Here is a 25,361-nt window from a genome sequence, read left to right on the forward strand (position 1 = left end):
TCACGCCACCTTAGCACGTTTTGAGGTCCCTCGCCAAGGTGAATGGAAATTTCCTCTATTTTTGGATGATTATTGACACTCAGACTCCAGAGAAGCTTTCTGTGCTGATTTGGGTGGGACTGGGCCAAATACCTGGCGCCAGGTTGCAAAAGAAGGTTTTCGACAAAATCCAAATACCCGAAAATTTCGTCAGAGCGACGGGCCAATCTGAGACTGCGTCTCGTTCGGCTCGAGCCAAGGATTCGGTGACATAAGGCACGTGGCTCTGCGACCAACCGTTTGGGAGTTACGAGCCATGCCGTACTTTCCGTCAGGCCGATCGGGACGAGGCCCGGTGACGTTGTAGACAGGGGAGGGTACTACCCAGATAGCACACTTACGTCTGCAAGATGTCTGTTAAAGAACTGTTGATCTGGAAAGCATCTGCCATCTACAAACGTCTGACATACGCCTTTCAGATGTCAGTTTTATATACTTCTAAATCATAAACATCTAAAAGACATCTAATTGACATCTATCTGACATCTAAAAGGCAGTGTTGGGGAGTAACTAGTTACATGTTACACGCATTACGTAATTTAATTACAAAATGAATGTAACTGTAATTAGTTACAGTTACGAAGAAAAATTTGTAATTAAATTAAAGTTACTTATGAAATTTTTAACGATTACAAAAGGCAATTACATTTGAATATTTACACACATCCACATACAGATTTCACTGATTTCTTTCCCAAATTGCACTGACTGTTCTGAGACATACGCCCTAATAATTTCCAGAATTTTAACAGAATTTTTTTTTTTTCCCAGTCCGCCCTTCCTGTAAATTAATGGCAAAAACATGCAGTTTCATTTAATACAAATAGGCCTACTGAAGCTTGCAGTGTTGTCAGCCTCTGCCGCCTCAATATAGGAGTACATGAGCACATAAACATCATTTCTAGAACTGCTCTGTGTCACGTCATGCATTTTACCTATCATATCATATACAAAGAGACAGCAGTTTAAAAAAACACCAATGTTTCAGGAGTTTATTATACAGGAATGACACATGCTTATTAGATAACTGTATTTGAGTTGATGTATATGTTTTTATTTATTATTATTTAATTTTCACAAATTTAGAAAAGTAATCTAAAAGTACTCAAAAGTAATTAGTTACATTACTTTAATAAAGTAATTGAAAAAGTATACTACTATAACATTTTAAACAGGGTAACTTGTAATCTGTAACCTATTACATTTCCAAAGTAACCTTCCAAACACTGCTAAAAGGAGACGTCCAATAGACGTATTGCAGATGAGCAAACAGCCTTAAAACTACATCTTGCAGATGTAAATTCATATGTCAAATAGACGTCTCCTAGATGTATGTGTGCTATCAGGGTACCATCCCCCAGCGTTTTTAGGTCTCCCAAAACTTACCAAAGCCGAGATGGGCATCGCCGTGTCCGGCTTCCTCCCTGCTGCGTCTTAGCAGCATCGCTTCTCGGCTTTTGGCTAAGATCAAGTGTCTGGCTTAAAGGAAGAGACTGCGATCGCCTCTTGGAGGTTTTTAGGTTGTGCTCTACCATAGCACGTCCTACACCTCCGAGAGGTATATTGTATTGCATCTGGCATACTTTTTTTACTATTTATTGTCTTTCATATTGTGTTGTGCTTGTTTTTTAGGAGGAGTTTTTTTTGAGAAACTGGTCTTAAGGTAAGTTATTTCCTGTTTTACGTTGTTTTTATTGCTGTGGTAATTTTTTAGTTTGTTTGATTCCTTTTAGCTGTCGGTGCCTCCAACATGTCGGCTGCTCGTGCCGGCATGCGGAGGCACCACAGCACTAGGTTCCTTTTTTGAAAAAGATGGAAAGTTAATGGAAATGTCAAGGTTGGATTTTTCGAGGAAACTTATGCAAAAACTTCTAGGTTTTAATCCTGCTGATTTAAATTGCATTCTAACCCTGCCTTTTAACAAAGGCTTCGATGTGAGTTTTAAAAATGCAGCACTGTTAAATGAGTTCTGGCAGCGCTTTGACACACACAAGACCCAGTTTTCCATGTTTAAAGTTGAGAAACTACTGATAACACACAAAAATGGTTATCGTTAGAATGTTCAATGAGACTGTGAATGGAGAAGACATTTGCACATGGCTGGGTAGATTTTGCACTGTAAGGGGCCAGGCTATGAAGGTTTATGATGAAGACGGTTTTTGGAATTGTTCCTGGAGGGTCCCCATTAAGCAATGGGAAGACCCACAGGGCTTCCAAGGTCTGAGGCATTTACCACAAATGATAGTTCTGGGAGAAAACAGGGGCTACATCCACTACCAGGGAATGCCCAAACTCTGCCGGCGATGTGGGGAGTTTGGGCATCTTGTTGAAGCATGCCAGAAACTCTTTTGTAACAAGTGTAGAGAAATTGGACATTCCTTTGAAGAATGTCCAAATGGCAGAAAGTGTAATCTTTGTGGAGACTTGTCTCATCTCTACAGAGATTGCCCCAAATCGTTTGCCAACAAAGTAAAATCAACAAAATGCGTTGAGAGCGAGTACAACAGGCAATGAGGAAGGTGGAGCTAAATTCAAATCTCCCCGCCAAACCCTGGGGTTGGTGGCGAGAAAATGGGATAACAGAGGTAAGGAGAGAGGGGGGGCGGAAGCAAACTCCAAATTTCCCGCCAAACCACACTATTGGAGCAGACGGAAATGAGGAGATGGAACTCCACCAATCCCTAATAGAGAAAGAAAAGGAGTCAAATGAACAGAGCAAGGAGGAGGATAGTGAACAAGAACAGGAAAAGGTAGTGGAGGAGAAACAAGAGATAGAGGTAGTAATGATCTTCCAGGAGTTATATTGAGAGGGAAAAAAGGGATTGCCCGATCTCCCATTGAGGAGAAGAATGAGAAAGAGATAGAGTGGATTGCGATCAGATTCCTTCTCATCAGGGGATCTGAACCGGCTTTTCCCACTCGGTTCCCCAAACGAAATATCTTTCTTGTCAATAGAACTCCAAACATCAACCCCTAGGGCTAGCTCAAGGGGGAAACAGCTTCAATCTCCGGATTCCCCAAATAGGGGGAAAAGAAGAAGAGCTGGTTTCACAAGATACAGATATCCTTTTTAATTGAAATTTTAGTTATTTATGTCTTCTAAAATGTTGTATTTATCATTTTTTAACTGTTTTTATCATGACACTCACACTCTCCACCTTAAATGTAAGAAGTGTGAGGTCACAGGTTGAGAGCTCAAATGGTTTTATCCTTTTTACAAACCCAAATAGCGATATCCTGCTTTTACAAGAATGTGCTTTACCTTTTTATGTCCAATTATAGGAGATGGGAAGAACAATGGCCCCATGTATCTGTGTGGAGTGGATCAAATTTTAACAGAGCCGATGGAGTAGCCATTTTAATAAAAAATCCTCAGCTCTTGGTGAAGGGTAGCACAGTGGTGAGAGATGGGAGAGCTCTTTTAATAAATCTGTCCTTCTTAGGACATGATTTTAATATTTTAAATATGTATGCTTTTACAGATAAAAATGAAAGGAACGACCTTTTAGAAGACGTGCAGTCCCACCTTTTAGGAAAGACCCCATTTATTTTAGCAGGGGATTTTAATTGCATTTTAAGTAAAAATGATAGAAAAGGGGAGAGAGAGGATTTTAAAATGGATAAAACGTCAATTTTACTACAGAACATTATAAAGGATTTTAAATTGACTGACTGTTTTAGAACCATGCATCCTGGGGAAAAAGGATTCACCTGGTTTAGTGGTGATGGCACTAAAGCCTCCCGTATAGACTATATCTTTACGCGAGACCTTACACCAGTGGATGCTAAACTAATGCCCGTTTTCTTTTCAGACCACGCTATGCTTTCTTGCACCCTTTCTTTTCCCACAGGTGTGACGACAGGTGGAGGGATATGGAAACTGAACTGCTCCCTGCTGGAAGACCCAGAGATCACAACATACTACAGGGAGCAGTACAGCCAATGGCAGACTTTACAAGACTTTTATGATTCACGAGCACAGTGGTGGGAGATGGTAAAGGCAAAGACCAAGACTTTTTTTAGATGGGCAGGGAAAAAGAAAAAATTAAAAGAAAAAAGACGAATGGTGGGACTGCAAAAGAGGCTACAACGTTACTTTTATCTTCTTAGCCAGGGTTTTGATTTTAACGAAGAAATTAAGGAAGTTAAGAAAGACATGTCAGAATTAGCGGAGGTTAAAAGTAGAGGTGTTCTCTTCAGGAGTAAAGAAAGGGAAATAGAGGAAGGCGAGAAATGCAGCAGATACTTTTTTAAGAAAGTTATTGATGGAGGTAGAGCAATATTTAAATTAAGAAATAAAGAAGGAGAAACAATGACAGACACAAAGGATATTTTATCAGTAATAGAAAGCTTTTATGAAGAACTCTATGAAGAAAAGGCAAGTGACAACAGCATTTTGAGCGAAATTTTAACAAGCATAGAGAAAACAATAAATGGAAATACCAGTCTGACAAAGGATTTTAACATTTCTGAGATAGACAAAAGTATTCAAAAATTCAAAAAAAGGAAAACTCCTGGAGTTGATGGACTCCCTCTTGAATTTTATTTGACCTTTTGGGACATTTTAAGACAAGACTTACTGGCTGTTTTTAATGACTTTGACAAGATCGACCAACTCCCTGACAGTTTTAGGATAGGAATAATGACCCTACTACACAAAAAAGATGACAAGACAGATTTAAAAAACTGGCGTCCTATAACCCTTTTAAACTTTGATTGTAAACTTTTTAGTAAACTTTTAACAACACGAATGTCAACAGTTTTAGCAGATCTGATCCACCCGGATCAAGCCTGCGCCGTCCCTGGGAGAAAGATCACAGACAGCCTCGTACTGATAAGAGAAGCCATCTGTTATGCGAGAGACAGAAATATTCGGCTGATAGTTTTAAATTTAGACTTTGAAAAAGCATTCGACCGAGTCTCGCACCACTACTTGTTTCAAGTTTTGGAAAAAATGGGGTTTCCCAGGAGGTTCTTAGCTTGGGTGGGATTGCTGTATAAAGACATAACCAGCAAAATCCTAGTTAACGGGAATCTCTCAAAAGCGATAAATATATGCAGCGGCGTCCGTCAGGGCTGTCCGTTATCTCCTCTCCTGTATGTGGCTTGCATCGAACCCCTAGCGCAGGTATTGAGAAGGGATACATGGATCAGTGGACTGACTATACCCGGGACTGGAGGACTGACTGCAAAGACTGTTTTATATATGGATGATGTCAACCTTTTATGTACTGACGTTTTATCAACACAGAGGACTATGGACCTGACAGACTGGTTTGGGAAAGCATCGGGAGCCAGACTGAACCGAGATAAAACACAAGCACAGTTTTACGGTCCCTGGAAACCTAGTGAGCTCGCTGGACTGGACACTACTTTTAAAAGGACAGAGTTAAAAATACTGGGTATTAAGTTTGACAGAGACGGGGGAGGGAGTGGAAATTGGCATGACGTGATGGTTAAAGTGCGGAAAAAACTAGGTTTCTGGGGACTGAGACGTTTGACATTTGAAGGAAAGGTTTTAATCATAAAAGCTGTGATTTTACCCCTGTTTTTATTGCTGTGTTCTGTTTTCTTTCCCCCCAGACTCTTTCTTGTATCTCTGGAACGTGCAATGTTTTATTTTTTATGGGGGTCTAAGTGGGAGCGACTCAAAAGAGCAACCATGAAGAAAGCACCCCAAAATGGAGGAAAAGGAGTGCCAGACCCCTACTTGTTTTTAGGAGCTTTTTATACTGCACTACATATAAAATATGCCCGAACCCCATCCAAACAAGACAAAACAGGAGCCATGACCCGGTTTTGGATGGGGTCCTACTTAAGAACCCAAAATATTGTACAGACAGACTTGACAATGCCAGTTGCCTTTGACCAACCCCCAGCATACACACACATAAAGAACTTTTTAAAGAAATTTAATTTGGAAAAAGAAAGTGTGACTGTTTTAACCAATCATCGCTCTATACTCTCTCTTGTGCAGGAACGGGAACAAGTGTGTCCAGTACGCGGGCTCACTCTAGGTGAAGCCCAAAACGTTTGGCGGAATGTGTCCCACTCAGCTCTTCACAACCGACACCGAGACCTGGCTTGGATGGTTGCCCATGAGATCCTCCCGGTCAGGGCCGTGATGCACTCCCGAGGCATGTCAAAGAACCCCATCTGCCCGCGGTCCGGATGTGGCGCCCCCGAGACCGTGAGGCACGCCTTATGGGAGTGCAGCGCTGTGAGGGACCTGTGGGTGACAGCTGGCCCCCAGCAATTCCCGTACCTACCAGTAGGGGGGGTCCCAGACTACCCAATGGGGAGAGGAGGGGTGAGCCAAAAACAAATGCCAGCAAAAACACCCCCTAAGCTATGGCTTACCATCCTCTGCATCCAAGACGCCATATGGACCTCCAGAAACCTACTGGTAGGGAAGCGCATGCAGGGGTCCCTGCACGCCACCATCCAGCTAGCCAAATCAAGGCTGCAGGAGTACACCGCATGTCGCCATTCGGATGTGGAGGGTCAGAGCTACACGGGAAAGGTCCCCATAGCCACGAGCCCTGACTGCCCGTAGATGCCCCCAAACACCTGAAGTGGGACAGCGGTGCCTCGGTTTAAGAGGATCTCCTCTGGGCCCAGAAGGGTCAGGCCTCTGGGACTGGTTTTGAGGAACTGAGCTGATGGTTTAATCTTTTTTCTTTAAAGGACATACCCGTTTTTGCACAACAGAAGAGAACGTTTTTAAACCTGTCTTTTGATTTTAATAACACTGTTTTTTATTTTTTATTTTCTCTAGCACTACAGACACACAACAACAACAAAAAACACACTCAATACAAAATGTTTTTATTTGTGTATTAATTAATTTAAAAATTATCCTGTGCATTAAACAACAACAACAAAAACAACAACAACAACCATTGTATAATGTGTTTTAACAAAACAAATGTGTGCATGTAACCAAAATGTATTGTGACAATAAAATTTTTCAAAAGAAAAAAAATCTGTTCTTATCAGTTTAATATCTGATACGTCCCCCATCCGGGGACTACATATTAAATGGATTTTTAGATCACGGAGCTGGAGCCGGGGCTTGCTCCGTCCACTCCATGCATCGGCCTGGTATTGCAGTGTCTCCAGGAACGGTGTGCTTTCCCTTTTTGGGGATTGCCATTTATTGTGTCGAATAGCAGAACAAGGAATGAGAGCTGCCATTGCAGATGCTGTGGTTTTTTGCAAACTTTTTTCCTGATGTGTCCACCTGGGGTCTTGGACTCTTCCACTAACGATGCACCCACCTGAGGTCTTGAAGTCTTTCACAGACGAGGTGACGCATCGAATCAGGTGTGTTTGTTTAAAGAGAGTCATCTAAAACTGGCGTTGGGAAGCACCGGCCCATGAGCTTGGCAGTTTCCAGGCCAGTAACGGAAGGCACCCGTCCTTCCTTTCCTGGAGGGGGGGCGGAGGGCTAACCGTTGGTGAGGATGGTAGAGATGCAAATCACACCTCTGGCTGACCGCCTGGGCCTTCATACTTACCTGGCAGGGGAGACACCATGATCAAGAAGGCGGTTCACCCAGGGCGAGGCTTGTCCATTGCACTCCGGCCATGCTGACCCCTGCGAATTCCCCAAATGCGGGAATCTCGACTGCATAATTTATGGTAGTGGGGGACTGCGTTCGCGCTCTCCCCTGAAATTGTTGGTGAAACAAAGCAGAAGAGGTTTTTACAGTTTTTTATTTATTTTCCTTTCAGAATGGGGAGTTCTGTCACATGCGAGATTTGTGTTGTGCGCCTGTGAAACAAAGTCACTTGCGCTCTTGAAAAATCGGACCCTGGTGGGTAGTTTAGTTCGAACATAGCGCAGACCTTACTTTGAAAGTAGATTGGACTGACTGCAGCCTAGCTGTAACTGTCTCCATGTTGTTTGGTTGTCCTTTTTTTCGATTCGTATTAATTTTGTTGTCGCTTACAGCGACACCTAGTGGCCTGTCGCCGCGCCCTTTTTCACCTGGCCTCGGACTGAGCCCCTGCACAGGTGTGCCGATTTGGGTGAAGGGATCTCACTCCTTCCTGGAGTTATAGCCATTCGAGCCACCTCGGACACGCCACCTTAGCACGTTTTGAGGTCCCCTCGCCAAGGTGAATGGAAATTTCCTCTATTTTTGGATGATTATTGACAGTCAGACTCCAGAGAAGCTTTCTGTGCTGATTTGGGTGGGACTGGGCCAAATACCTGGCGCCAGGTTGCAAAAGAAGGTTTTCGACAAAATCCAAAATACCCGAAAATTTCGTCAGAGCGACGGGCCAATCTGAGACCTGCGTCTCGTTCGGCTCGAGCCAAGGATTCCGGTGTCATAAGGCACGTGGCTCTGCGACCAACCGTTTGGGAGTTACGAGCCATGCCGTACTTTCCGTCAGGCCGATCGGGACGAGGCCCGGTGACGTTGTAGACAGGGGAGGGTACTACCCAGATAGCACACTTACGTCTGCAAGATGTCTGTTAAAAAACTGTTGATCTGGAAAGCATCTGCCATCTACAAACGTCTGACATACGCCTTTCAGATGTCAGTTTTATATACCTTCTAAATCATAAACATCTAAAAGACATCTAATTGACATCTATCTGACATCTAAAAGGCAGTGTTGGGGAGTAACTAGTTACATGTTACAGCATTACGTAATTTAATTACAAAATGAATGTAACTGTTATTAGTTACAGTTACGAAGAAAAAATTTGTAATTAAATTAAAGTTACTTATGAAATTTTTAACGATTACAAAGGCAATTACATTTGAATATTTACACACATCCACATACAGATTTCACTGATTTCTTTCCCAAATTGCACTGACTGTTCTGAGACATACGCCCTAATAATTTCCAGAATTTTAACAGAATTTTTTTTTTTCCCAGTCCGCCCTTCCTGTAAATTAATGGCAAAAACATGCAGTTTCATTTAATACAAATAGGCCTACTGAAGCTTGCAGTGTTGTCAGCCTCTGCCGCCTCAATATAGGAGTACATGAGCACATAAACATCATTTCTAGAACTGCTCTGTGTCACGTCATGCATTTTACCTATCATATCATATACAAAGAGACAGCAGTTTAAAAAAACACCAATGTTTCAGGAGTTTATTATACAGGAATGACACATGCTTATTAGATAACTGTATTTGAGTTGATGTATATGTTTTTATTTATTATTATTTAATTTTCACAAATTTAGAAAAGTAATCTAAAAGTACTCAAAAGTAATTAGTTACATTACTTTAATAAAGTAATTGAAAAAGTTATACTACTATAACATTTTAAACAGGGTAACTTGTAATCTGTAACCTATTACATTTCCAAAGTAACCTTCCAAACACTGCTAAAAGGAGACGTCCAATAGACGTATTGCAGATGAGCAAACAGCCTTAAAACTACATCTTGCAGATGTAAATTCATATGTCAAATAGACGTCTCCTAGATGTATGTGTGCTATCAGGGTACCATCCCCCAGCGTTTTTAGGTCTCCCAAAACTTACCAAAGCCGAGATGGGCATCGCCGTGTCCGGCTTCCTCCCTGCTGCGTCTTAGCAGCATCGCTTCTCGGCCTTTTGGCTAAGATCAAGTGTCTGGCTTAAAGGAAGAGACTGCGATCGCCTCTTGGAGGTTTTTAGGTTGTGCTCTACCATAGCACGTCCTACACCTCCCGAGAGGTATATTGTATTGCATCTGGCATACTTTTTTTACTATTTATTGTCTTTCATATTGTGTTGTGCTTGTTTTTTAGGAGGAGTTTTTTTTATTGAGAAACTGGTCTTAAGGTAAGTTATTTCCTGTTTTACGTTGTTTTTATTGCTGTGGTAATTTTTTAGTTTGTTTGATTCCTTTTAGCTGTCGGTGCCTCCAACATGTCGGCTGCTCGTGCCGGCATGCGGAGGCACCACAGCACTAGGTTCCTTTTTTTAGAAAAAGATGGAAAGTTAATGGAAATGTCAAGGTTGGATTTTTCGAGGAAACTTATGCAAAAACTTCTAGGTTTTAATCCTGCTGATTTAAATTGCATTCTAACCCTGCCTTTTAACAAAGGCTTCGATGTGAGTTTTAAAAATGCAGCACTGTTAAATGAGTTCTGGCAGCGCTTTGACACACACAAGACCCAGTTTTCCATGTTTAAAGTTGAGAAACTACCTGATAACACACAAAAAATGGTTATCGTTAGAATGTTCAATGAGACTGTGAATGGAGAAGACATTTGACCATGGCTGGGTAGATTTTGCACTGTAAGGGGCCAGGCTATGAAGGTTTATGATGAAGACGGTTTTTGGAATTGTTCCTGGAGGGTCCCCATTACGCAATGGGAAGACCCACAGGGCTTCCAAGGTCTGAGGCATTTACCACAAATGATAGTTCTGGGAGAAAACAGGGGCTACATCCACTACCAGGGAATGCCCAAACTCTGCCGGCGATGTGGGGAGTTTGGGCATCTTGTTGAAGCATGCCAGAAACTCTTTTGTAACAAGTGTAGAGAAATTGGACATTCCTTTGAAGAATGTCCAAATGGCAGAAAGTGTAATCTTTGTGGAGACTTGTCTCATCTCTACAGAGATTGCCCCAAATCGTTTGCCAACAAAGTAAAATCAGACAAAATGGCGGTTGAGGAGCGAGTACAACAGGCCAATGAGGAGGTGGAGCTAAATTCAAATCTCCCGCCAAACCCTGGGGTTGGTGGAGAGAAAATGGATAACAGAGGTAAGGAGAGAGGGGGGGCGGAGCAAACTCCAAATTTCCCGCCAAACCACACTATTGGAGCAGACGGAAATGAGGAGATGGAACTCCACCAATCCCTAATAGAGAAAGAAAAGGAGTCAAATGAACAGAGCAAGGAGGAGGATAGTGAACAAGAACAGGAAAAGGTAGTGGAGGAGAAACAAGAGATAGAGGTAAGTAATGATCTTCCAGGAGTTATATTGAGAGGGAAAAAAAGGATTGCCCGATCTCCCATTGAGGAGAAGAATGAGAAAAGAGATAGAGTGGGATTGCGATCAGATTCCTTCTCATCAGGGGATCTGAACCGGCTTTTCCCACTCGGTTCCCCAAACGAAATATCTTTCTTGTCAATAGAACTCCAAACATCAACCCCTAGGGCTAGCTCAAGGGGGAAACAGCTTCAATCTCCGGATTCCCCAAATAGGGGAAAAGAAGAAGAGCTGGTTTCACAAGATACAGATATCCTTTTTAATTGAAATTTTAGTTATTTATGTCTTCTAAAATGTTGTATTTATCATTTTTAACTGTTTTTATCATGACACTCACACTCTCCACCTTAAATGTAAGAAGTGTGAGGTCACAGTTGAGAGCTCAAATGGTTTTATCCTTTTTACAAACCCAAAATAGCGATATCCTGCTTTTACAAGAATGTGCTTTACCTTTTTATGTCCAATTATAGGAGATGGGAAGAACAATGGCCCCATGTATCTGTGTGGAGTGGATCAAATTTTAACAGAGCCGATGGAGTAGCCATTTTAATAAAAAATCCTCAGCTCTTGGTGAAGGGTAGCACAGTGGTGAGAGATGGGAGAGCTCTTTTAATAAATCTGTCCTTCTTAGGACATGATTTTAATATTTTAAATATGTATGCTTTTACAGATAAAAATGAAAGGAACGACCTTTTAGAAGACGTGCAGTCCCACCTTTTAGGAAAGACCCCATTTATTTTAGCAGGGGATTTTAATTGCATTTTAAGTAAAAATGATAGAAAAGGGGAGAGAGAGGATTTTAAAATGGATAAAACGTCAATTTTACTACAGAACATTATAAAGGATTTTAAATTGACTGACTGTTTTAGAACCATGCATCCTGGGGAAAAAGGATTCACCTGGTTTAGTGGTGATGGCACTAAAGCCTCCCGTATAGACTATATCTTTACGCGAGACCTTACACCAGTGGATGCTAAACTAATGCCCGTTTTCTTTTCAGACCACGCTATGCTTTCTTGCACCCTTTCTTTTCCCACAGGTGTGACGACAGGTGGAGGGATATGGAAACTGAACTGCTCCCTGCTGGAAGACCCAGAGATCACAACATACTACAGGGAGCAGTACAGCCAATGGCAGACTTTACAAGACTTTTATGATTCACGAGCACAGTGGTGGGAGATGGTAAAGGCAAAGACCAAGACTTTTTTTAGATGGGCAGGGAAAAAGAAAAAATTAAAAGAAAAAAGACGAATGGTGGGACTGCAAAAGAGGCTACAACGTTACTTTTATCTTCTTAGCCAGGGTTTTGATTTTAACGAAGAAATTAAGGAAGTTAAGAAAGACATGTCAGAATTAGCGGAGGTTAAAAGTAGAGGTGTTCTCTTCAGGAGTAAAGAAAGGGAAATAGAGGAAGGCGAGAAATGCAGCAGATACTTTTTTAAGAAAGTTATTGATGGAGGTAGAGCAATATTTAAATTAAGAAATAAAGAAGGAGAAACAATGACAGACACAAAGGATATTTTATCAGTAATAGAAAGCTTTTATGAAGAACTCTATGAAGAAAAGGCAAGTGACAACAGCATTTTGAGCGAAATTTTAACAAGCATAGAGAAAACAATAAATGGAAATACCAGTCTGACAAAGGATTTTAACATTTCTGAGATAGACAAAAGTATTCAAAAATTCAAAAAAAGGAAAACTCCTGGAGTTGATGGACTCCCTCTTGAATTTTATTTGACCTTTTGGGACATTTTAAGACAAGACTTACTGGCTGTTTTTAATGACTTTGACAAGATCGACCAGCTCCCTGACAGTTTTAGGATAGGAATAATGACCCTACTACACAAAAAAGATGACAAGACAGATTTAAAAAACTGGCGTCCTATAACCCTTTTAAACTTTGATTGTAAACTTTTTAGTAAACTTTTAACAACACGAATGTCAACAGTTTTAGCAGATCTGATCCACCCGGATCAAGCCTGCGCCGTCCCTGGGAGAAAGATCACAGACAGCCTCGTACTGATAAGAGACGCCATCTGTTATGCGAGAGACAGAAATATTCGGCTGATAGTTTTAAATTTAGACTTTGAAAAAGCATTCGACCGAGTCTCGCACCACTACTTGTTTCAAGTTTTGGAAAAAATGGGGTTTCCCAGGAGGTTCTTAGCTTGGGTGGGATTGCTGTATAAAGACATAACCAGCAAAATCCTAGTTAACGGGAATCTCTCAAAAGCGATAAATATATGCAGCGGCGTCCGTCAGGGCTGTCCGTTATCTCCTCTCCTGTATGTGGCTTGCATCGAACCCCTAGCGCAGGTATTGAGAAGGGATACATGGATCAGTGGACTGACTATACCCGGGACTGGAGGACTGACTGCAAAGACTGTTTTATATATGGATGATGTCAACCTTTTATGTACTGACGTTTTATCAACACAGAGGACTATGGACCTGACAGACTGGTTTGGGAAAGCATCGGGAGCCAGACTGAACCGAGATAAAACACAAGCACAGTTTTACGGTCCCTGGAAACCTAGTGAGCTCGCTGGACTGGACACTACTTTTAAAAGGACAGAGTTAAAAATACTGGGTATTAAGTTTGACAGAGACGGGGGAGGGAGTGGAAATTGGCATGACGTGATGGTTAAAGTGCGGAAAAAACTAGGTTTCTGGGGACTGAGACGTTTGACATTTGAAGGAAAGGTTTTAATCATAAAAGCTGTGATTTTACCCCTGTTTTTATTGCTGTGTTCTGTTTTCTTTCCCCCCAGACTCTTTCTTGTATCTCTGGAACGTGCAATGTTTTATTTTTTATGGGGGTCTAAGTGGGAGCGACTCAAAAGAGCAACCATGAAGAAAGCACCCCAAAATGGAGGAAAAGGAGTGCCAGACCCCTACTTGTTTTTAGGAGCTTTTTATACTGCACTACATATAAAATATGCCCGAACCCCATCCAAACAAGACAAAACAGGAGCCATGACCCGGTTTTGGATGGGGTCCTACTTAAGAACCCAAAATATTGTACAGACAGACTTGACAATGCCAGTTGCCTTTGACCAACCCCCAGCATACACACACATAAAGAACTTTTTAAAGAAATTTAATTTGGAAAAAGAAAGTGTGACTGTTTTAACCAATCATCGCTCTATACTCTCTCTTGTGCAGGAACGGGAACAAGTGTGTCCAGTACGCGGGCTCACTCTAGGTGAAGCCCAAAACGTTTGGCGGAATGTGTCCCACTCAGCTCTTCACAACCGACACCGAGACCTGGCTTGGATGGTTGCCCATGAGATCCTCCCGGTCAGGGCCGTGATGCACTCCCGAGGCATGTCAAAGAACCCCATCTGCCCGCGGTCCGGATGTGGCGCCCCCGAGACCGTGAGGCACGCCTTATGGGAGTGCAGCGCTGTGAGGGACCTGTGGGTGACAGCTGGCCCCCAGCAATTCCCGTACCTACCAGTAGGGGGGGTCCCAGACTACCCAATGGGGAGAGGAGGGGTGAGCCAAAAACAAATGCCAGCAAAAACACCCCCTAAGCTATGGCTTACCATCCTCTGCATCCAAGACGCCATATGGACCTCCAGAAACCTACTGGTAGGGAAGCGCATGCAGGGGTCCCTGCACGCCACCATCCAGCTAGCCAAATCAAGGCTGCAGGAGTACACCGCATGTCGCCATTCGGATGTGGAGGGTCAGAGCTACACGGGAAAGGTCCCCATAGCCACGAGCCCTGACTGCCCGTAGATGCCCCCAAACACCTGAAGTGGGACAGCGGTGCCTCGGTTTAAGAGGATCTCCTCTGGGCCCAGAAGGGTCAGGCCTCTGGGACTGGTTTTGAGGAACTGAGCTGATGGTTTAATCTTTTTTCTTTAAAGGACATACCCGTTTTTGCACAACAGAAGAGAACGTTTTTAAACCTGTCTTTTGATTTTAATAACACTGTTTTTTATTTTTTATTTTCTCTAGCACTACAGACACACAACAACAACAAAAAACACACTCAATACAAAATGTTTTTATTTGTGTATTAATTAATTTAAAAATTATCCTGTGCATTAAACAACAACAACAAAAACAACAACAACAACCATTGTATAATGTGTTTTAACAAAACAAATGTGTGCATGTAACCAAAATGTATTGTGACAATAAAATTTTTCAAAAGAAAAAAAATCTGTTCTTATCAGTTTAATATCTGATACGTCCCCCATCCGGGGACTACATATTAAATGGATTTTTAGATCACGGAGCTGGAGCCGGGGCTTGCTCCGTCCACTCCATGCATCGGCCTGGTATTGCAGTGTCTCCAGGAACGGTGTGCTTTCCCTTTTTGGGGATTGCCATTTATTGTGTCGAATAGCAGAACAAGGAATGAGAGCTGCCATTGCAGATGCTGTGGTTTTTTGCAAACTTTTTTCCTGATGTGTCCACCTGGGGTCTTGGACTCTTCCACTAACGATGCACCCACCTGAGGTCTTGAAGTCTTTCACAGACGAGGTGACGCATCGAATCAGGTGTGTTTGTTTAAAGAGAGTCATCTAAAACTGGCGTTGGGAAGCACCGGCCCATGAGCTTGGCAGTTTCCAGGCCAGTAACGGAAGGCACCCGTCCTTCCTTTCCTGGAGGGGGGGCGGAGGGCTAACCGTTGGTGAGGATGGTAGAGATGCAAATCACACCTCTGGCTGACCGCCTGGGCCTTCACACTTACCTGGCAGGGGAGACACCATGATCAAGAAGGCGGTTCACCCAGGGCGAGGCTTGTCCATTGCACTCCGGCCATGCTGACCCCTGCGAATTCCCCAAATGCGGGAATCTCGACTGCATAATTTATGGTAGTGGGGGACTGCGTTCGCGCTCTCCCCTGAAATTGTTGGTGAAACAAAGCAGAAGAGGTTTTTACAGTTTTTTATTTATTTTCCTTTCAGAATGGGGAGTTCTGTCACATGCGAGATTTGTGTTGTGCGCCTGTGAAACAAAGTCACTTGCGCTCTTGAAAAATCGGACCCTGGTGGGTAGTTTAGTTCGAACATAGCGCAGACCTTACTTTGAAAGTAGATTGGACTGACTGCAGCCTAGCTGTAACTGTCTCCATGTTGTTTGGTTGTCCTTTTTTTCGATTCGTATTAATTTTGTTGTCGCTTACAGCGACACCTAGTGGCCTGTCGCCGCGCCCTTTTTCACCTGGCCTCGGACTGAGCCCCTGCACAGGTGTGCCGATTTGGGTGAAGGGATCTCACTCCTTCCTGGAGTTATAGCCATTCGAGCCACCTCGGACACGCCACCTTAGCACGCTTTGAGGTCCCCTCGCCAAGGTGAATGGAAATTTCCTATTTTTTTGGATGATTATTGACAGTCAGACTCCAGAGAAGCTTTCTGTGCTGATTTGGGTGGGACTGGGCCAAATACCTGGCGCCAGGTTGCAAAAGAAGGTTTTCGACAAAATCCAAAATACCCGAAAATTTCGTCAGAGCGACGGGCCAATCTGAGACCTGCGTCTCGTTCGGCTCGAGCCAAGGATTCCGGTGACATAAGGCACGTGGCTCTGCGACCAACCGTTTGGGAGTTACGAGCGATGCCGTACTTTCCGTCGCTGCAGTTCCACCGTCAGGCCGATCGGGACAAGGCCCGGTGACGTTGCAGACAGTCTCGTTCGGCTCGAGCCAAGGAGCATCTGCCATCTACAAACGTCTGACATACGCCTTTCAGATGTCAGTTTTATATACCTTCTAAATCATAAACATCTAAAAGACATCTAATTGACATCTATCTGACATCTAAAAGGCAGTGTTGGGGAGTAACTAGTTACATGTTACAGCATTACGTAATTTAATTACAAAATGAATGTAACTGTTATTAGTTACAGTTACGAAGAAAAAATTTGTAATTAAATTAAAGTTACTTATGAAATTTTTAACGATTACAAAGGCAATTACATTTGAATATTTACACACATCCACATACAGATTTCACTGATTTCTTTCCCAAATTGCACTGACTGTTCTGAGACATACGCCCTAATAATTTCCAGAATTTTAACAGAATTTTTTTTTTTCCCAGTCCGCCCTTCCTGTAAATTAATGGCAAAAACATGCAGTTTCATTTAATACAAATAGGCCTACTGAAGCTTGCAGTGTTGTCAGCCTCTGCCGCCTCAATATAGGAGTACATGAGCACATAAACATCATTTCTAGAACTGCTCTGTGTCACGTCATGCATTTTACCTATCATATCATATACAAAGAGACAGCAGTTTAAAAAAACACCAATGTTTCAGGAGTTTATTATACAGGAATGACACATGCTTATTAGATAACTGTATTTGAGTTGATGTATATGTTTTTATTTATTATTATTTAATTTTCACAAATTTAGAAAAGTAATCTAAAAGTACTCAAAAGTAATTAGTTACATTACTTTAATAAAGTAATTGAAAAAGTTATACTACTATAACATTTTAAACAGGGTAACTTGTAATCTGTAACCTATTACATTTCCAAAGTAACCTTCCAAACACTGCTAAAAGGAGACGTCCAATAGACGTATTGCAGATGAGCAAACAGCCTTAAAACTACATCTTGCAGATGTAAATTCATATGTCAAATAGACGTCTCCTAGATGTATGTGTGCTATCAGGGTACCATCCCCCAGCGTTTTTAGGTCTCCCAAAACTTACCAAAGCCGAGATGGGCATCGCCGTGTCCGGCTTCCTCCCTGCTGCGTCTTAGCAGCATCGCTTCTCGGCCTTTTGGCTAAGATCAAGTGTCTGGCTTAAAGGAAGAGACTGCGATCGCCTCTTGGAGGTTTTTAGGTTGTGCTCTACCATAGCACGTCCTACACCTCCCGAGAGGTATATTGTATTGCATCTGGCATACTTTTTTTACTATTTATTGTCTTTCATATTGTGTTGTGCTTGTTTTTTAGGAGGAGTTTTTTTTATTGAGAAACTGGTCTTAAGGTAAGTTATTTCCTGTTTTACGTTGTTTTTATTGCTGTGGTAATTTTTTAGTTTGTTTGATTCCTTTTAGCTGTCGGTGCCTCCAACATGTCGGCTGCTCGTGCCGGCATGCGGAGGCACCACAGCACTAGGTTCCTTTTTTTAGAAAAAGATGGAAAGTTAATGGAAATGTCAAGGTTGGATTTTTCGAGGAAACTTATGCAAAAACTTCTAGGTTTTAATCCTGCTGATTTAAATTGCATTCTAACCCTGCCTTTTAACAAAGGCTTCGATGTGAGTTTTAAAAATGCAGCACTGTTAAATGAGTTCTGGCAGCGCTTTGACACACACAAGACCCAGTTTTCCATGTTTAAAGTTGAGAAACTACCTGATAACACACAAAAAATGGTTATCGTTAGAATGTTCAATGAGACTGTGAATGGAGAAGACATTTGACCATGGCTGGGTAGATTTTGCACTGTAAGGGGCCAGGCTATGAAGGTTTATGATGAAGACGGTTTTTGGAATTGTTCCTGGAGGGTCCCCATTACGCAATGGGAAGACCCACAGGGCTTCCAAGGTCTGAGGCATTTACCACAAATGATAGTTCTGGGAGAAAACAGGGGCTACATCCACTACCAGGGAATGCCCAAACTCTGCCGGCGATGTGGGGAGTTTGGGCATCTTGTTGAAGCATGCCAGAAACTCTTTTGTAACAAGTGTAGAGAAATTGGACATTCCTTTGAAGAATGTCCAAATGGCAGAAAGTGTAATCTTTGTGGAGACTTGTCTCATCTCTACAGAGATTGCCCCAAATCGTTTGCCAACAAAGTAAAATCAGACAAAATGGCGGTTGAGGAGCGAGTACAACAGGCCAATGAGGAGGTGGAGCTAAATTCAAATCTCCCGCCAAACCCTGGGGTTGGTGGAGAGAAAATGGATAACAGAGGTAAGGAGAGAGGGGGGGCGGAGCAAACTCCAAATTTCCCGCCAAACCACACTATTGGAGCAGACGGAAATGAGGAGATGGAACTCCACCAATCCCTAATAGAGAAAGAAAAGGAGTCAAATGAACAGAGCAAGGAGGAGGATAGTGAACAAGAACAGGAAAAGGTAGTGGAGGAGAAACAAGAGATAGAGGTAAGTAATGATCTTCCAGGAGTTATATTGAGAGGGAAAAAAAGGATTGCCCGATCTCCCATTGAGGAGAAGAATGAGAAAAGAGATAGAGTGGGATTGCGATCAGATTCCTTCTCATCAGGGGATCTGAACCGGCTTTTCCCACTCGGTTCCCCAAACGAAATATCTTTCTTGTCAATAGAACTCCAAACATCAACCCCTAGGGCTAGCTCAAGGGGGAAACAGCTTCAATCTCCGGATTCCCCAAATAGGGGAAAAGAAGAAGAGCTGGTTTCACAAGATACAGATATCCTTTTTAATTGAAATTTTAGTTATTTATGTCTTCTAAAATGTTGTATTTATCATTTTTAACTGTTTTTATCATGACACTCACACTCTCCACCTTAAATGTAAGAAGTGTGAGGTCACAGTTGAGAGCTCAAATGGTTTTATCCTTTTTACAAACCCAAAATAGCGATATCCTGCTTTTACAAGAATGTGCTTTACCTTTTTATGTCCAATTATAGGAGATGGGAAGAACAATGGCCCCATGTATCTGTGTGGAGTGGATCAAATTTTAACAGAGCCGATGGAGTAGCCATTTTAATAAAAAATCCTCAGCTCTTGGTGAAGGGTAGCACAGTGGTGAGAGATGGGAGAGCTCTTTTAATAAATCTGTCCTTCTTAGGACATGATTTTAATATTTTAAATATGTATGCTTTTACAGATAAAAATGAAAGGAACGACCTTTTAGAAGACGTGCAGTCCCACCTTTTAGGAAAGACCCCATTTATTTTAGCAGGGGATTTTAATTGCATTTTAAGTAAAAATGATAGAAAAGGGGAGAGAGAGGATTTTAAAATGGATAAAACGTCAATTTTACTACAGAACATTATAAAGGATTTTAAATTGACTGACTGTTTTAGAACCATGCATCCTGGGGAAAAAGGATTCACCTGGTTTAGTGGTGATGGCACTAAAGCCTCCCGTATAGACTATATCTTTACGCGAGACCTTACACCAGTGGATGCTAAACTAATGCCCGTTTTCTTTTCAGACCACGCTATGCTTTCTTGCACCCTTTCTTTTCCCACAGGTGTGACGACAGGTGGAGGGATATGGAAACTGAACTGCTCCCTGCTGGAAGACCCAGAGATCACAACATACTACAGGGAGCAGTACAGCCAATGGCAGACTTTACAAGACTTTTATGATTCACGAGCACAGTGGTGGGAGATGGTAAAGGCAAAGACCAAGACTTTTTTTAGATGGGCAGGGAAAAAGAAAAAATTAAAAGAAAAAAGACGAATGGTGGGACTGCAAAAGAGGCTACAACGTTACTTTTATCTTCTTAGCCAGGGTTTTGATTTTAACGAAGAAATTAAGGAAGTTAAGAAAGACATGTCAGAATTAGCGGAGGTTAAAAGTAGAGGTGTTCTCTTCAGGAGTAAAGAAAGGGAAATAGAGGAAGGCGAGAAATGCAGCAGATACTTTTTTAAGAAAGTTATTGATGGAGGTAGAGCAATATTTAAATTAAGAAATAAAGAAGGAGAAACAATGACAGACACAAAGGATATTTTATCAGTAATAGAAAGCTTTTATGAAGAACTCTATGAAGAAAAGGCAAGTGACAACAGCATTTTGAGCGAAATTTTAACAAGCATAGAGAAAACAATAAATGGAAATACCAGTCTGACAAAGGATTTTAACATTTCTGAGATAGACAAAAGTATTCAAAAATTCAAAAAAAGGAAAACTCCTGGAGTTGATGGACTCCCTCTTGAATTTTATTTGACCTTTTGGGACATTTTAAGACAAGACTTACTGGCTGTTTTTAATGACTTTGACAAGATCGACCAGCTCCCTGACAGTTTTAGGATAGGAATAATGACCCTACTACACAAAAAAGATGACAAGACAGATTTAAAAAACTGGCGTCCTATAACCCTTTTAAACTTTGATTGTAAACTTTTTAGTAAACTTTTAACAACACGAATGTCAACAGTTTTAGCAGATCTGATCCACCCGGATCAAGCCTGCGCCGTCCCTGGGAGAAAGATCACAGACAGCCTCGTACTGATAAGAGACGCCATCTGTTATGCGAGAGACAGAAATATTCGGCTGATAGTTTTAAATTTAGACTTTGAAAAAGCATTCGACCGAGTCTCGCACCACTACTTGTTTCAAGTTTTGGAAAAAATGGGGTTTCCCAGGAGGTTCTTAGCTTGGGTGGGATTGCTGTATAAAGACATAACCAGCAAAATCCTAGTTAACGGGAATCTCTCAAAAGCGATAAATATATGCAGCGGCGTCCGTCAGGGCTGTCCGTTATCTCCTCTCCTGTATGTGGCTTGCATCGAACCCCTAGCGCAGGTATTGAGAAGGGATACATGGATCAGTGGACTGACTATACCCGGGACTGGAGGACTGACTGCAAAGACTGTTTTATATATGGATGATGTCAACCTTTTATGTACTGACGTTTTATCAACACAGAGGACTATGGACCTGACAGACTGGTTTGGGAAAGCATCGGGAGCCAGACTGAACCGAGATAAAACACAAGCACAGTTTTACGGTCCCTGGAAACCTAGTGAGCTCGCTGGACTGGACACTACTTTTAAAAGGACAGAGTTAAAAATACTGGGTATTAAGTTTGACAGAGACGGGGGAGGGAGTGGAAATTGGCATGACGTGATGGTTAAAGTGCGGAAAAAACTAGGTTTCTGGGGACTGAGACGTTTGACATTTGAAGGAAAGGTTTTAATCATAAAAGCTGTGATTTTACCCCTGTTTTTATTGCTGTGTTCTGTTTTCTTTCCCCCCAGACTCTTTCTTGTATCTCTGGAACGTGCAATGTTTTATTTTTTATGGGGGTCTAAGTGGGAGCGACTCAAAAGAGCAACCATGAAGAAAGCACCCCAAAATGGAGGAAAAGGAGTGCCAGACCCCTACTTGTTTTTAGGAGCTTTTTATACTGCACTACATATAAAATATGCCCGAACCCCATCCAAACAAGACAAAACAGGAGCCATGACCCGGTTTTGGATGGGGTCCTACTTAAGAACCCAAAATATTGTACAGACAGACTTGACAATGCCAGTTGCCTTTGACCAACCCCCAGCATACACACACATAAAGAACTTTTTAAAGAAATTTAATTTGGAAAAAGAAAGTGTGACTGTTTTAACCAATCATCGCTCTATACTCTCTCTTGTGCAGGAACGGGAACAAGTGTGTCCAGTACGCGGGCTCACTCTAGGTGAAGCCCAAAACGTTTGGCGGAATGTGTCCCACTCAGCTCTTCACAACCGACACCGAGACCTGGCTTGGATGGTTGCCCATGAGATCCTCCCGGTCAGGGCCGTGATGCACTCCCGAGGCATGTCAAAGAACCCCATCTGCCCGCGGTCCGGATGTGGCGCCCCCGAGACCGTGAGGCACGCCTTATGGGAGTGCAGCGCTGTGAGGGACCTGTGGGTGACAGCTGGCCCCCAGCAATTCCCGTACCTACCAGTAGGGGGGGTCCCAGACTACCCAATGGGGAGAGGAGGGGTGAGCCAAAAACAAATGCCAGCAAAAACACCCCCTAAGCTATGGCTTACCATCCTCTGCATCCAAGACGCCATATGGACCTCCAGAAACCTACTGGTAGGGAAGCGCATGCAGGGGTCCCTGCACGCCACCATCCAGCTAGCCAAATCAAGGCTGCAGGAGTACACCGCATGTCGCCATTCGGATGTGGAGGGTCAGAGCTACACGGGAAAGGTCCCCATAGCCACGAGCCCTGACTGCCCGTAGATGCCCCCAAACACCTGAAGTGGGACAGCGGTGCCTCGGTTTAAGAGGATCTCCTCTGGGCCCAGAAGGGTCAGGCCTCTGGGACTGGTTTTGAGGAACTGAGCTGATGGTTTAATCTTTTTTCTTTAAAGGACATACCCGTTTTTGCACAACAGAAGAGAACGTTTTTAAACCTGTCTTTTGATTTTAATAACACTGTTTTTTATTTTTATTTTCTCTAGCACTACAGACACACAACAACAACAAAAAACACACTCAATACAAAATGTTTTTATTTGTGTATTAATTAATTTAAAAATTATCCTGTGCATTAAACAACAACAACAAAAACAACAACAACAACCATTGTATAATGTGTTTTAACAAAACAAATGTGTGCATGTAACCAAAATGTATTGTGACAATAAAATTTTTCAAAAGAAAAAAAATCTGTTCTTATCAGTTTAATATCTGATACGTCCCCCATCCGGGGACTACATATTAAATGGATTTTTAGATCACGGAGCTGGAGCCGGGGCTTGCTCCGTCCACTCCATGCATCGGCCTGGTATTGCAGTGTCTCCAGGAACGGTGTGCTTTCCCTTTTTGGGGATTGCCATTTATTGTGTCGAATAGCAGAACAAGGAATGAGAGCTGCCATTGCAGATGCTGTGGTTTTTTGCAAACTTTTTTCCTGATGTGTCCACCTGGGGTCTTGGACTCTTCCACTAACGATGCACCCACCTGAGGTCTTGAAGTCTTTCACAGACGAGGTGACGCATCGAATCAGGTGTGTTTGTTTAAAGAGAGTCATCTAAAACTGGCGTTGGGAAGCACCGGCCCATGAGCTTGGCAGTTTCCAGGCCAGTAACGGAAGGCACCCGTCCTTCCTTTCCTGGAGGGGGGCGGAGGGCTAACCGTTGGTGAGGATGGTAGAGATGCAAATCACACCTCTGGCTGACCGCCTGGGCCTTCACACTTACCTGGCAGGGGAGACACCATGATCAAGAAGGCGGTTCACCCAGGGCGAGGCTTGTCCATTGCACTCCGGCCATGCTGACCCCTGCGAATTCCCCAAATGCGGGAATCTCGACTGCATAATTTATGGTAGTGGGGGACTGCGTTCGCGCTCTCCCCTGAAATTGTTGGTGAAACAAAGCAGAAGAGGTTTTTACAGTTTTTTATTTATTTTCCTTTCAGAATGGGGAGTTCTGTCACATGCGAGATTTGTGTTGTGCGCCTGTGAAACAAAGTCACTTGCGCTCTTGAAAAATCGGACCCTGGTGGGTAGTTTAGTTCGAACATAGCGCAGACCTTACTTTGAAAGTAGATTGGACTGACTGCAGCCTAGCTGTAACTGTCTCCATGTTGTTTGGTTGTCCTTTTTTTCGATTCGTATTAATTTTGTTGTCGCTTACAGCGACACCTAGTGGCCTGTCGCCGCGCCCTTTTTCACCTGGCCTCGGACTGAGCCCCTGCACAGGTGTGCCGATTTGGGTGAAGGGATCTCACTCCTTCCTGGAGTTATAGCCATTCGAGCCACCTCGGACACGCCACCTTAGCACGCTTTGAGGTCCCCTCGCCAAGGTGAATGGAAATTTCCTATTTTTTTGGATGATTATTGACAGTCAGACTCCAGAGAAGCTTTCTGTGCTGATTTGGGTGGGACTGGGCCAAATACCTGGCGCCAGGTTGCAAAAGAAGGTTTTCGACAAAATCCAAAATACCCGAAAATTTCGTCAGAGCGACGCGGCCAATCTGAGACCTGCGTCTCGTTCGGCTCGAGCCAAGGATTCCGGTGACATAAGGCACGTGGCTCTGCCCGACCAACCGTTTGGGAGTTACGAGCGATGCCGTACTTTCCGTCGCTGCAGTTCCACCGTCAGGCCGATCGGGACAAGGCCCGGTGACGTTGCAGACAGGGGAGGTACTACCATCCCGCAGTGTTGCAGGTGTTTTCATCTTTGTTTGATTGTCCATTTACATTACATTTTCCCTATTTTTCAGCTTACGGCGCCACCTAGTGGCCTGTCGCCGCGTCCCTTTTCGCCTGGCCTCGGACTGAGCCCCTGCACAGGTGTGCCGATTTGGGTGAAGGGATCTCACTCCTTCCTGGAGTTATAGCCATTCGAGCCACCTCGGACACGCCACCTTAGCACGTTTTGAGGTCCCCTCGCCAAGGTGAATGGAAATTTCCTCTATTTTTGGATGATTATTGACACTCAGACTCCAGAGAAGCTTTCTGTGCTGATTTGGGTGGGGACTGGGGCCAAATACCTGGCGCCAGGTTGCAAAAGAAGGTTTTCGACAAAATCCAAAATACCCGAAAATTTCGTCAGAGCGACGGGCCAATCTGAGACCTGCGTCTCGTTCGGCTCGAGCCAAGGATTCCGGTGACATAAGGCACGTGGCTCTGCGACCAACCGTTTGGGAGTTACGAGCCATGCCGTACTTTCCGTCAGGCCGATCGGGACGAGGCCCGGGTGACGTTGTAGACAGGGGAGGGTACTACCCAGATAGCACACTTACGTCTGCAAG

General features: G+C 43.1%; 1 protein-coding gene, 3 non-coding genes and 3 pseudogenes across 4 annotated transcripts; all 7 read left to right on the top strand.

Annotated features, from left to right (window-relative positions):
• The first annotated feature begins 3,913 nt into the window (after nucleotides 1–3,913).
• Nucleotides 3,914–6,834, top strand: LOC113084147 (uncharacterized). Its single transcript, XM_026254794.1, has 2 exons — nucleotides 3,914–4,033; nucleotides 5,623–6,834. Exon 2 carries the CDS (start codon nucleotides 5,651–5,653, stop codon nucleotides 6,593–6,595), a length of 945 nt encoding a protein of 314 aa, XP_026110579.1. The 5' UTR covers nucleotides 3,914–4,033; nucleotides 5,623–5,650; the 3' UTR covers nucleotides 6,596–6,834.
• Nucleotides 6,835–7,001: 167 nt separating this feature from the next.
• LOC113084153 (uncharacterized) lies at nucleotides 7,002–7,177 on the top strand (annotated as a pseudogene).
• A 374-nt stretch (nucleotides 7,178–7,551) lies between these two features.
• On the top strand, nucleotides 7,552–7,715 carry LOC113084148 (U1 spliceosomal RNA). The gene has a single exon (XR_003283561.1). It is a non-coding gene; the product is annotated as a U1 spliceosomal RNA (small nuclear RNA).
• A 7,425-nt stretch (nucleotides 7,716–15,140) lies between these two features.
• Nucleotides 15,141–15,316, top strand: LOC113084154 (uncharacterized; annotated as a pseudogene).
• A 374-nt stretch (nucleotides 15,317–15,690) lies between these two features.
• LOC113084151 (U1 spliceosomal RNA) lies at nucleotides 15,691–15,854 on the top strand. Its single transcript, XR_003283562.1, has one exon. It is a non-coding gene; the product is annotated as a U1 spliceosomal RNA (small nuclear RNA).
• Nucleotides 15,855–23,249: 7,395 nt separating this feature from the next.
• Nucleotides 23,250–23,425, top strand: LOC113084150 (uncharacterized; annotated as a pseudogene).
• Nucleotides 23,426–23,798: 373 nt separating this feature from the next.
• LOC113084152 (U1 spliceosomal RNA) lies at nucleotides 23,799–23,962 on the top strand. The gene has a single exon (XR_003283563.1). It is a non-coding gene; the product is annotated as a U1 spliceosomal RNA (small nuclear RNA).
• Nucleotides 23,963–25,361: the final 1,399 nt, after the last annotated feature.

This window comes from Carassius auratus, unplaced genomic scaffold (genome assembly GCF_003368295.1).
Source record: "Carassius auratus strain Wakin unplaced genomic scaffold, ASM336829v1 scaf_tig00039792, whole genome shotgun sequence".
Classification (NCBI taxonomy): domain Eukaryota; kingdom Metazoa; phylum Chordata; class Actinopteri; order Cypriniformes; family Cyprinidae; genus Carassius; species Carassius auratus.